General features: G+C 40.2%; 1 protein-coding gene and 1 long non-coding RNA gene across 3 annotated transcripts; one reads left to right on the top strand and one right to left on the bottom strand.

Annotated features, from left to right (window-relative positions):
• Nucleotides 1-205: 205 nt before the first annotated feature.
• Nucleotides 206-7,714, bottom strand: LOC129811695 (uncharacterized). Of its 2 annotated transcripts, XR_008752928.1 has the most exons (4): nt 6,878-7,714; nt 5,874-6,072; nt 1,272-1,843; nt 206-892 (listed from the first exon to the last, which is right to left on the bottom strand). It is a non-coding gene; the product is annotated as an uncharacterized LOC129811695 (long non-coding RNA). The 2 variants fall into 2 exon arrangements; XR_008752927.1 differs by having other exon boundaries at nt 206-1,843; nt 6,878-7,664.
• Nucleotides 7,715-7,816: 102 nt separating this feature from the next.
• On the top strand, nt 7,817-13,104 carry LOC129811694 (homeobox protein OTX2). Its single transcript, XM_055863211.1, has 4 exons — nt 7,817-8,153; nt 11,160-11,375; nt 11,815-11,966; nt 12,327-13,104. Exons 2-4 carry the CDS (start codon nt 11,279-11,281, stop codon nt 12,948-12,950), a joined length of 873 nt encoding a protein of 290 aa, XP_055719186.1. The 5' UTR covers nt 7,817-8,153; nt 11,160-11,278; the 3' UTR covers nt 12,951-13,104.
• Nucleotides 13,105-13,528: the final 424 nt, after the last annotated feature.

Raw genomic sequence — 13,528 nt, forward strand, 5'->3', positions numbered from 1 at the left:
TAGCTGCTATCCAGTCCCCTCGGCAACCAGGAGAGGAGAGGAGAGGAGAGGAGAGGAGAGGAGAGGAGAGGAGAGGAGAGGAGAGGAGAGGAGAGGAGAGGAGAGGAGAGGAGAGGAGAGGAGAGGAGAGGAGAGGAGAGGAGGATACATAACAGTGGAATAGTTTCATTGATTTCAGTCATGCATATATGACAGGACAACATGATGAAATTGTAACTTTTTATTGATTCATTATTAACACTTTATTAACACTCACTTGCATACATAACATGTACTGTACATATCCTTAACTGTTGTGTTCTAGATCAATTTCAAATGTAAGTAGAGTATTATACTACACATACTACTCACAGTCTCAGCATAGCCTTCAGAGATAGGCCTGTATAAAATAATATGTAACCTCCTAAAAACCCATTTGTGGTTCATATACTTCCTTTTAGCAACATTTCAAAATATCAAGATGTATAGCATCAGTTGTCAACTGTTTATTCACTATAAAGATGATACAACAACTGAACTAAAAGCAGTCTCTTCTAGATATTACAGAATGTGAGCTACAGTACAACTTTATTGGGACTTTCTAAATTGGGAGAGGGAGATGAGCCTTCAAGAGAATCTCTCTGTTAACAGTGTCTGTCCCTGGCCTGGACAGCTCAAGTAGCATCAGAACATGAGCCGGTTGTCCCCCCCAGGCCCCTCCCTCCCTGGCCGGGCCGCCTCTGTGTTAACTCTCCTAATTACAGGGGAGGGGCTGACTGACGGGCCAGCCGTCCCATCTCAGATCCCCTCCAGCCCAGGGGCTGGGAACGACACAAACACCCACTCAGCACTGTCTCCAAAATGTGACGGCAACAACGTCCAACTGTCATGGTGGAGCCTCGACTGGCAAAACCTGAGGGCCCAAAGAGAGATATTAAAGACATGAGAGGAATTGGCAGCGTCAGGGCTAACAGGGGGTATGCTTGAGAAGTCGAAGCAGGGAGCTGGGGGCATCGCCAAAGTGTCAGTCAAAGCAAAGTGGGGTTTGGACAAGGTACAAACACCGACTGACTGACTGACATAAGAGCACTTCTCTCTCATTCTCTTCTAACAGTAGTACCAGACAATACATTCAAACAGGGTAGAGACCATGACTCTGATGGGAAACCAAGTTATAAATATTTCACTGTCTTAAAAACAGTTACTATATTTGATACACAAAGTACAATGTGTGTGTGTGTGTGTGTGTGTGTGTGTGTGTGTGTGTGTGTGTGTGTGTGTGTGTTACTCACCTTCCTCCCAGGGAGGTATAATCCACTGGGGGTTTAAATGCTCCACTGCTGTTGGGGGGCCTAAGAGAATACCTCAAGTAGCATGGTGGCTGAACCCCATCTCATATTCAGGTCAGATAACCAAAACAGCGCTGAGAGAGAGGTTAATATGGAAGAGCCACTACTTAACTGGCTCTCTCAACGCCTGAGATCTCACCAATCCCTCCAAAACTCACCTCACTCCAGAGAGTCAAGACAAGAAACCATTTGATAGGAATCATGAATAGTCACAGTTGTGTTAGCGCGCTGTGCCCATTTCTAAATGTATTATGGGGATTACACACTTTTTTTCACACAATGTTACATTTTCAAATGTGTTAAGAATGCTTCCCGGAATCCAATTCAAATCCTGGGTTACCAAATAAGCCTGAACAAATCCTCCACATTTAGTTCTTACTCCTTTGAACTCTGTAACGGAGAGAGGTCCAGTCTGCAGGGCAGGTTTTACCACGCCAGGTTTTACCAGACACCTCAGCCTCCAGAGAGAGAGAGAGAGCTAGCCTAGCACTGGGTGGGCGGCCGTGAGAGAAAGCCTGAGAGAGAAAAAGAGAGAGAGAGAGAGAGAGAGAGAGAGAGAGAGAGAGAGAGAGAGAGAGAGAGAGAGAGAGAGAGAGAGAGAGAGAGAGAGAGAGAGAGAGAGAGAGAGAGAGAGAGAGAGAGAGAGAGAGAGAGAGAGAGAGAGAGAGAGAGAGAGAGAGAGAGAGAGCATGTACTGTATGTAAGCCCAGGTCCACAGGATGTCTAGGAGTGGAGGAAGAGGCTGCTTGACAGTTACATCAACATAGATATCTTTATTTACACACCGCTGGGGTTGGAGGATAAGTCAGCCATAATATTACAGTGTCCTGGGTTGGTGAAAACCACAAACACTTAGTTTGAATGCAAGGGACATGATTTAAAATATATTGAATATCATTAATAATGGTAGCAACATATATCAACAATACAAGTACATTTTAATAAAAAATCATAGCAATCATAAGTTACATTGGAAAGCTAAACTTGCTCATACAGTAAGCTAATGAACATCAAGTCAGTGTGAGTCTGGTGAGAGGTATCTTCCTCCTTGTATTATTTGTCCTTGTTGGATTTCTGTGTATCTGGACTTTGCTCCGTCATGTTGATGGTCTGAGGAGAGTGTATTTAATTGAATCCATGTGTTTGTTGCAGAGGACTTGTGCAAACACAAGGCAAACAATTACAGCACTGATTAATAGGCATGCCATATTAACGGCAGAAGCAAACTCAGCACACGCTGAGCTGACACACGCACTCCCCTTCCTCACTATCCAGTTTTATAGAGGAAAAAACGATTCTATAAGATTAATAGCCATAGAGTCATGACTATTACAGTGCTACCATTTTCTGAGGATTTTATAACACGATAACAAATTTACAAGATAATGTAATACAGCCAGCGAGTGAGAACACCAATACTGATACACTTGATGGTTAATATGTGAATTTTTCCATTTTCTATTTCATATTCAGCCCTAGAAGTCAAGCAGGCTCTAGATGAGTGTAGTTAACAATTCGCTGAGAATTAAGATCTACAAACAACAGATACAACTTCTCAAGAGCATCCTTTTAAGCATTCCGCAAAGTGAGCTTGTCTAGATTATTCCATCTCTGACATTTTAGCTATGTTTTTCACCATATCACTACCCATCTGTTCACACTCAGTCAAGAGGCAAGACAATGTTTCTGTAGCGAAGAAATCTAAACACCAGACAGCAGATCCTGACTAAATATGGTAGGTACCAGTTAGCAGATAGCAGATCCTGACTAAATATGGTAGGTACCAGTTAGCAGATAGCAGATCCTGACAAAATATGGTAGGTACCAGTTAGCAGATAGCAGATCCTGACTAAATATGGTAGGTAACAGTTAGCAGATAGCAGATCCTGACTAAATATGGTAGGTAACAGTTAGCAGATAGCAGAGTTCTTCAACAACACACAGTGTGTGATTCTACAGGTTCGGTATACAGTATAATGATGGTACAAATGGTAAACAGAACCATGGATTTCATTTACAACATGAATCAAATAAAAACAAACACACTACATGACGCAGGAGTGTACAATTTCAGCCTTCATCTCATTAGACTGTGAGAAAATGACAGTGAAAATGCCTGCCGCCCCCTAAACCCAGGGGAATACTTTGAATGTGTATTGATGACCTGAAAGGTCAATGTTACATGTTACATTAGGCAAAGGGTTAGCCCCTTGCCATGAGGGAATAGCAGATAAAACAAGGTTTTCATTGAAGCCTTGTGTTACTTACACACCTTCACCAGGACACTAGCACATCCATCAAACCTGATGAACTCATTTCAATACAGTTTGTGATAAACCATTGTTCTGCTCATATCTCTCTCTCTCTCTCTCTCTCTACTCACAAAGCCAGAGGCATGCGACATCTACAACTACATTAAAGATGCTCTCCACATTTCATTCGTCTTCGTGTACGACAATTATTATTTATTTATTTATTTTCACTTCTACTCAACATGAATTATAGTACCAATATCAATCATCATGGCATTTTTAAATCGACTACGGATCAATAACAAATAATTATGGCTTGACAATCTCAGAATCTCAGGTTCATATATAATGTGCACTGCATAAACTACCAGAACAAAAGTTATTCCAACCAGTGACAATGTTATGGGCCTAATAGCATCCTGAACGAACTATATTTTCATTGTGTTGTTATTCTTACACTATACATGTATTATTATATTTAATATTATATCCAGCATAACATATTTAAGATACAATGTATACAACAGTCGCTTGAAGAAACAAATGATTGAGCATTATAAAACGAACTAAAGGGTTCGGTAGGTTCTCCTAAATTAAGTTATATCTTAATAATAATGTTGAATCATCCTTGGTTGAATGAATGAGATTGCAGAAGAAAAGTTTTATTTGATTCGTTGTTTTTCATTATAAATTCCTGACGTGGATTCTTTATTTCATAGAAAAAGAAGGCCTTATATTAGGCTATTTCAAAAAGATTGAAGGTCCTTTATGCTGTTAATTCACAGATATTAATCCTACAATATAGTAGACCGTCAACGTCTTCTCTTGATCCTGAGATTATGTCCGTTTTAAGGTGAAACAGTTTATATTGAGTTTTGAGTTTCGCAGAAAAAAATCCCCTTACATTCCACAGTCATCACGCGGGATTTTAAAACGAGGAGGAACGTGAGGCTTCGACACAACCAAGCAATGAAGAGCAGCTTGCTTTATGTAGCCTAGCCTATTTGTGTATGTATTTTTATGTATGTACAGTACGCATGTATGTATTTGTTTGTTCTATTCTAGTCTAAAAAAGAGACGTGTGTAGAAGTGTGCATGGGAGGGAGGAAGAGAGAGAGAGGGAGAGCGAAGAGCGCACATCTGAAAATGTATAATATTTATTTTTGTTACATTTGTGTAAATATAAAACGGTGTAAATATATATATTTTATAATTGCATCATGGTGATTAATGATGATGAATGGGATACATTTACATGAACACGAGAAGGCAACGGGGATTTAATCATCGGTTAAAAAACATTGAGGTTAAAGTGTAAAGTGGTAAGTCATAGTGCGAATAGATGAAAAGAGGAAGAAGAATAGGTATAGGTAGAGTTTGATTCATACATCCAATTTGTGTTGAATTTGGGATTTGAATCGCGCAACTCTTAACCCCGGGTTCACTTACCAGAGGCACAGATAAAAGACCTCGTCCTTGTCAATTAGCCGGGAGTCAGTGGGAGCGCTGATTGCCAGAGGCGTTAACTCGTTTTCCCTTTAAACATCGTCCTCCTTTTAAGATAGAAAGTCCCCGAGGAGGGCTGGTGTTTGAATTTAATAAATAATTTAGCAATTTAAACGGCGAGGAGCAAGCGCGATGCTACGGATAACGATATCAGGCACAATGATTTTCCACACAACACCGTAATGTATTAGGCTATTAATGCAGGTAAACAACCTCTGTGCGTTATTCGATTGCTCTGGTTGCTCGTGCCACCTCTATGATCGGGCTATTATTTTACTATTCGTGAGTTAATAATTATAAAGGTAGCCTAAAAAACGAAATGGCATGCTGAAAAGTAGGCCTTAAAATGAGTATAGATTTCAATAGCCTAAAATTAGCACACCGCAGGGCCTTTGTAGCTTTTAATTTGCTTAATTTAAAGGCTATGTTTTATGACAATACAACATAAGAAAAAAAGAAAAAATGTCGTTTGTTTTTACATCACTTCTGATTTGGCCTAATAATGAAACTTTCTTTAGGTAAAGCCTTTGAATTCAAGGAGAGGCCTGAGAAAAAGAGGGACCACTTTGAAAGCTTACTTTCATAATATACGTATAAACAAATACCTATGTATATTTGTTATTTATTACTATACCCAAAAGCACAATCAAGGGACAATCAAATCCTTAATGTTAACAACTGCTAAATGACTTAAATGTAAATGTTAACAAATGGAATTGGCTAATTTACTTCAAAAACACAAATGAAGAAAACGAAGAGAAAATGCAGATACAGTATTAACAGATACCTGACAACTTGCCATGTCCCTATACATCCCTCAGACAGAGAACGGCTGTAGGCTGATAAAACCCCGGTCATAAACTAGATCACATGTTGGAAAACTTTACTCCAGTCGAGATGCAAACATGACGAGTCCGGAACAGAAGATTGATAGAGAAAAAAAAGTCTAGACGGCGTGATCCCCGACGATTTCCATTCATCCAATTCTGTCAAAATAAATAATATAGATTTTTACATTAGTCGATGTGTTTGATTGCGTAAAAACACAGGTCTAACGATTCAATACTGCACTTTTGACTTAGCCTAGGCTACTCTTAAGACTGCTAGAGAGGCAACTGACGATTTATAAAACCCAGGTTCTGTCTCTGTTTACAAATCTAAATCAATATTCGAATCTGTTTGAAGTGAGCGGGTTTGTCCGTGTGTGTGTATGTGCGCGTGTGTGTGTGCGTGTGTGTGTGCGTGCGTGCGTGCGCGTGTGCGTGTGCGTGTGCCTGTGTGTGTGTGTGTGTGTGTGTGTGTGTGTGTGTGTGTGTGTGTGTGTGTGTGTGTGTGTGTGTGTGTGTGTGTGTGTGTGTGTGTAGGTGTTCCTCAAAGCTCCTTAAGATGATACATTTACCAAGGCGTGCCAAAACCCTCGGCATATTGTTTTGGTGCGCATACAGGTTACATTCATTACAAGTGACGTAGGCTAATAGTTGTGGCTTGAGTCAATATCAATGAAGGACCTCAGTTAGATTGTCTGTTCTATCAACTAATCAACTATAGTACTTAGGCCTAATTGTAAAAGCGAATAATAACAATAATAATAATAATATTATTATAGAAAAAAAATAACTTATGTGATTTGTTTTTTGTAGAGGGATGCTATAAAACTATTAAACCTGTTATTATGTACACATATCATACATTTTTGTGAAGCGATCATTCAAAATGTAGGCCTCTGAATAACTCTGAATATCCAAAAAAATTACCTTTTTCATTATTCACATGAATTTAAAATAGTCATACCTTTGAGAGATAAAAACAGTTGGCGTTGATTTTCTCCTGAAGTGTAAGTGGCCGACTGAGTTCTCCAGTCAATTCAAGGGTGCAAAAAATGCATCCACTGAAATAAGTCGGATGTCACCAAACTCCTGCAGGGATGGTGTTTTCTCTGTCGATGTGTTCCACCCACAACAGCATGTCTTAACATGGCTGATATTTAAAGCTATTAACTTGTTTAAAAAATACACCACCAGGAAATAGTATTATATCTGGTAATAATATATAAGGGCCAAATCTTCGGTTAGTCCGCCTCGTATAGTATTCCCTATAGCCTGGCTAAAATTTTGCTATATCAACTTGATCAGAGCAGACTGGGCGCTCTGTGGATGGGAGGACAGTTTTAAGGAAATAAGTCTCCTTAAATCCCCCCTTGCTACGCAATGGAATGTGAGAGGACCGTGTTTTAGCCTCCACTTGAAGCGCCTGCTTTTCGCCCGGACGGTTTTTGTCACCGGCCCCAGAATTGTCATGGATTCGTAGGGAATGCTCCATGTTGTTTTTAGCTCTTGTTATAAGTCATTATTCGTAAGATTAAAATACTGTGGTTATTGATTTTACCTTTCCCACTGATTAGAACCATTTATTAACCGTGGGGCTAGTTTCATATTTACCATAATTGGGAACAGTTTATATAAATATAGTTCTAACTTCAGTGTGCTAAATAGACTTAAAATGTGATCATGTCAATTGTGATGGTTAAATGTGCTCCGTCCATTAACCATTCAAATGAGTCTTGATGCAGGGACACAATTTCTCCTATCCATTTGCTAAGATTTCCAGCCCTGTGAGTTTGAGGTTTTATTATTAATTTACTCTCAGTTCAGTGATGAAAATGTTGTCGGTCGCCCCTTCGCTGCCATTGGCTGAAGAGTTTGCGTCAAAGCGTAGCTGGCGACATTTGCTTCTCAGCAAATCTCCCCGCGAGAGAGAGAGACAGACCCCAGCTTCGAGTCCTCCAGACGTTTTCATTGGCCAGCCCTCTCTACAAATCCAACTCCAGCAACTTCCCCAGAACAGACTAACAAATCATAACCGCATGTATTTTACCATCATAAACGCTTTTGCACTATCCCATACATTGGTGCAAGTGTTGAAGATTAAAGTTTTGTCGGTATTTTTATTCGAATATATCCAAAGCGACAGTTACTTTTGATTGTTTACATTACAGGATTTCGAGAGAGCTATTTTATTCAAGGAAAGAACTGGACAAAGAACATTCTACTCCGGCACACAATCGAGAGTAAGTTGCCATTTATTATGATCATTTTTATTATTATTATTATTAGACTATTATTATAGCCTACCATTATATGTATAGGAGTCGTAATTGTTGTACAACAAAAGAATGTATTGGCTACCTATTAGCCTATACGCTATACAGACAACATCCCACAGCAGAAATATATATAAATTAAATGAAATTAACAATATAACAATACAATTCATTAGATAGTGTATTAGGCCCTATTAGGTCACTGTGTTTGGACAACTATTTATGGTCAATTAACACCTTGCATAACCTGGAGAAAGAGAGAAACGTCCTGACACATGTTAATCGAAGGATTAAACAAAACTCATTAGACCATTGTACACTCTGGTGTGTATTGTGTATGGATCTTCCATTTTAGCCTGAAGCCTACTGTAGGAAACTGGAAAACAGTTTTATGACACAGTTTCTGTCCTAAATGTGACAATGAATTCTGTCATTTTAAAACTCAGCGCTAGTTTGTAGCTACATTTATAGCCAAATAAGGCTAATAATTTGAGCCGTAATTTTGTCTTCAACATAAATATTGTATTGGAGAAATTTGAATAGCTAATATTTGTTCTACTCTTTCGATTACTTTCCTCAATCTGAATGCATTCCAGTGAATGTTCTCAGTTGGTGTGAAAATACATGCAGACAAAGGGCGATAATTGAGGAGGCGTGTAGTGAACCCTCTTTCCGCCTGTACAACACCTCCCTCCCCTACCGTCCTATATGGAACGGCCAGTCGTGACAGGGCACGCGGGAGGGTCCTGGCAATTCTCTGAAATATAGTCTAACATCTCAAACATTTTGCTCTTTTTTTTTAGCGTATGAGTTGTTTGCTTTGGTTTATACAAATTACGCTTGACCTACAGCTTAAATAACATATGGCCCACATTTGCTTCAAAAAATAGTTTTATTTGTTAGAGGGACAGGTGTGTTTGTCCGTAACAAAAAGTCTTACAATATTTTCTAACACTTTAATATCGATTGAGTAGCCTAAAAAAACACTATCTGGAAATGTGTTAGTCAATTACAGACCTGATGTTTCTTTTAAAAATATAGCCTATAGGCAAACATTTAGCATAGTCCTATATTGATTTGTTTCCATTAGGCTATCCATATGTCTAACAACAACGAAAAACGTCGTATAAACTGTTTTATTATGATTCTGCATGGCATATGGATATTAAATGAAAGAGAAGAACCTGTCTTATTTTCTTCAGCCTGCAAAATTATTATTATTATGACTGAATGCAGTGCAGAGTTGAGGATAGCGTCCTGTAATTAGGCTGCGCGTGCCACCCGGATTATCTCGTTAATTCATCAACATAAACATTTATCATAATTAATTCTTGGACAGGGTAATTATTATTGAGCGGGTGTGCAACTGGTAGACGAAGTCTGTTTAAAGTGTGACAGATTGAGTGGAGGGAAAAAAACCGTTGGATGGATATTAAAAAATGCCACTCCGGTCGAATAATCAAGAGACACTGGGGAGGGGGGGGGGGGGGGGGGGGGGTACCATAAATGTTATTTAAACCAGTTCTCCAGGTTTAAATATTCCAATAGTATAGAATTGTTCAATCTTTATGAAGATACTCATGGAACTAAGTTGTTAACGTCTCACTTTAAATCAGACATATTTAAAGTCATTGAGAAAGTGTTTTTCCACAACCATGGCGCTTGCAACGCCAGGGTTTTGGATTCAATTTCTGAAGGGGACCAGAACGAAAAAAGTATGAAAATGAATGCAATCACTACTGTAAGTCTCTCTGGATAAGAGCGTCTGCTAAATGACTAAAATGGAAATGTCCATGCTCTATAGGCTACCTGAAGAGAGTGCACAACCTACTATCAAATACATTCAAGTTAGTCCTGTGCTGTGTCATTAGTCAGTTCAACAACTGAATATTTCCGCGAGTAATATTATTTTTTGATTGATTCATAACCAATGTCAATAAATCATTAATGAAGCATGTATTTACCAATAAATGACATTATTTAGGCCAATTAAAAGGAACTAGGGCCTATATACTCCAGGCCCTTCATGAATCATCTACATTGTCTAAATAGGTTACTTTATAGCAGTTTGATTGGCAGGGCCGATGTTTCCTACAGCCCAAGGCTGAGGTTTTTTAATGGGTTTTAACACCTTAAATGAGTCAAGAGGCGTTTTGACAGTGGGAGATAGGGGAGGGAGTTAGCCTATAACTGCTAATAGGGTTGGTTGCCTGTTTGGTTAACTCAAGTCCCCTAAGCGTGGGCCTCGTTATTAAAACATTTCGATTGCCTTCTGAACGTTATTCAACCTTGTAAATCTAATTACAGCAAGCAATTAATTAGGATGGAAATTGAGAAGAACCTATTGGGCACAGTCGAGTTCCATACTACTTTTAAATTGTTAGCTGAAGTAGCCTTCTTTTTTTACATTTGAATGGCTTCCTATTCACGTTTACAGCGATTACTGGTGCGGACAAAACCAAGAGGCAGGGTGAAAAGCTTGGCCTAGTGAAATGGCTACAGTACAAAATGGGCCCGATAAGTTGACTGCATTGTTAGCTACTTTTCGCCTAAGGGTTTTTTGTTATCAGTCTCATTTATCAGGCCTACAGTGTCTTTGTCTCGGCAAATGGCCCCCAATCAATTCCCTTATATTTGAGACAATTAGCTGGGCTCTATGTAAATGATGATCCTTGCTGCGTCCCAATGTGTGTGCATTTGAGCGACTTTGTTTTGTTCTTTGAGAGTACTTGTTGCAATTAAGGATGTTGCTTTTTTGGCCTGGGGCGTTGGGGGGGGGGGGGGGGCGTTTGTCAAGATGAGCCACGCTCTCTTGAAGAGGACAGCTGGGGCTCTGGGAATGTTTTAAGAGCACACTGCGGTTGGATAGGGTTTATTGCCAACTAATCACAGCGCCGAGTCCATCAAATGCTATTTAAACTGGATGCAACTTGCTTTGCTCAATTTCTTCTCTTTTTATGATTTTTGGAATAGGCATTCAGCGGCAAAATCGAGACGCCGAGAAAAATAACCAATAAACAACCAAGGACATCTACGGGCCATACCCAATTTTCAACATTTTCTCCAACTTTACCCCCCAGTCCAACATTAGCATGATGTCGTATCTCAAGCAACCACCTTACACAGTCAATGGACTGAGTTTAACGACCTCCGGAATGGACCTTCTGCATCCATCCGTGGGCTACCCAGGTAAGTTCCAGGACTTTTTACGCGTGTGCATGGATGCTTTAATAATTTATGTCAACTCTTCATTTGATTAGATTTTCCAATTATGGTCAAATCACGTAAAGCCATCATGGATATAATGCCTCTGGTTACTGATTTATAACTAAAACATGCTTTTTAACACCAAGGGATTAATGTTAATAATGCTTTATCATAATGCTGAAATGAGGCAAGACATCAACTACATTTTGCATTCTGTTGTACTGACTTGAAAATTCTTATTTCACTAAATGTTTGTAAAATGTCATTGGTCCTGAATTCGTCTTAGCCCTGCATAGCAAATACATGTTGTTAAACAATGTTGTTTCACAGTTGTGTCTCAATATCCCTACTTTATATTCTGATAATCTTATGTGGGTAGAATTAACATTTTTAGTTATGTGCATATGTTTATTTTCAACAGCGACGCCCCGCAAGCAGAGACGAGAAAGGACGACTTTCACACGCGCCCAACTTGACGTTTTAGAGGCACTGTTCGGCAAAACTCGATATCCTGATATATTCATGCGCGAGGAGGTAGCACTGAAAATCAATCTGCCAGAGTCTCGTGTACAGGTGAGTGTTGACACAGGCACAAATACTCCCTATCACTGAATAATACATTTCCGCTGTTTGTGGCAACTCAAACGAGAGGAGACAGATGGCCATAACAGTAATTGGCATGGCATTCATAAACAGAAGCTTTGAAAAACAAAACAGACTACTACTCAGACTACGTTTACTGTGTCAAGCAGTGCTTTTCAACATCAGTATAATAACACATCTCCGAAGTGTATGATCAACACAACACACTTTTTCAAAATGATCCGGTTCATACGTAAAAGCCTATTATGTGACGCAAATAGGCTTTTAGGTGTGAACCTTTCCTTACTGTTTGGGTGATTAATTGTGTTTGCTATTTTGTGTTTATTTTAGGTTTGGTTTAAGAACCGAAGGGCAAAGTGCCGCCAGCAACAACAGCAGCAGCAGAACGGGGGGCAGAACAAAGTGCGACCAGCCAAAAAGAAGAGTTCTCCAGCCAGGGAAGCGAGCTCTGAGAGCGGGGCGAGTGGCCAGTTCACACCGCCCTCAAGTACTACTTCAGTCCCTTCCATATCAACCAGCACCGCACCGGTATCCATTTGGAGTCCAGCTTCCATCTCTCCACTGGCTGACCCTCTTTCTACATCCTCCTCCTGCATGCAAAGATCCTACCCAATGACCTACACACAGGCCTCGGGATACAGCCAAGGCTATGCCGGATCAACGTCATACTTCGGCGGAATGGACTGCGGTTCTTACCTTACACCCATGCACCACCAGTTGTCTGGCCCCGGGACGACACTCAGTCCTATGAGCACCAACGCCGTCACAAGCCATCTGAACCAGTCCCCTGCATCCCTCTCCACTCAGGGCTACGGAGCCTCGGGGCTAGGCTTCAACTCCACGGCGGACTGCTTGGATTATAAAGACCAAGCGGCATCCTGGAAGCTGAATTTCAATGCCGATTGCTTGGATTATAAAGACCAGACTTCATCGTGGAAGTTCCAAGTCCTGTGAAAAGAACAATATGGCTATGTAAACTATTCAAACGATGATAATGATGATAAATCAAACATATAGCCCTGCCATCCTTCAATAAGATATATCCGTAAAAGACTGAATATTCGTGTCGCCGGTAAGGAACTTCGCGAGAGAAAGAGAGAGGGGGGGGGGGGGGACTCTCCGTAGCGGCTCGTGTTGTTGGCATGAAGTTTAGCCCGGTCCAGCAGAAGATAAGTTATAATTTATTTTAGCACTGGCAAAGATATTTTATTTTCATTAACCCCACAGGTTGAAGCCATCTCACCTGTCTGTCAGTGTGTATGTACCTCTAGGCTTACAGTACAGCACCTGTTGGTTAATTGAAGGAAAACTTGAAGTCGACTCGCAGTAACTTATGGTACATCACAGCCACGGACAAATCCTTATTCAAGAACAACATTGCTAGAGGAGCCAATCTTTTGGTTAAGTGCTTGGGATGGACAGGCTTCATTTAAGCCTCTTACAACTTGCCGACCTATTGGCGGAGGAACACTTTGACCAGGAATGTTGTGTGGACTGCGCTCCCCCGAGGCGACACGGATTGACTACTTTAT

The sequence above is a fragment of the Salvelinus fontinalis genome, chromosome 15, assembly GCF_029448725.1.
Source record: "Salvelinus fontinalis isolate EN_2023a chromosome 15, ASM2944872v1, whole genome shotgun sequence".
Classification (NCBI taxonomy): Eukaryota; Metazoa; Chordata; class Actinopteri; order Salmoniformes; family Salmonidae; genus Salvelinus; species Salvelinus fontinalis.

Excerpts from the sequence above, each read along its gene's own strand:
- LOC129811694 (XM_055863211.1), top strand. The coding sequence starts at position 11,279 with ATGATGTCGTATCTCAAGCAACCACCTTACACAGTCAATGGACTGAGT. Across the intron at positions 11,376-11,814 it reads TCCATCCGTGGGCTACCCAG|CGACGCCCCGCAAGCAGAGA; the intron begins GTAAGTTCCAGG and ends TATTTTCAACAG. Across the intron at positions 11,967-12,326 it reads TGCCAGAGTCTCGTGTACAG|GTTTGGTTTAAGAACCGAAG; the intron begins GTGAGTGTTGAC and ends TGTTTATTTTAG.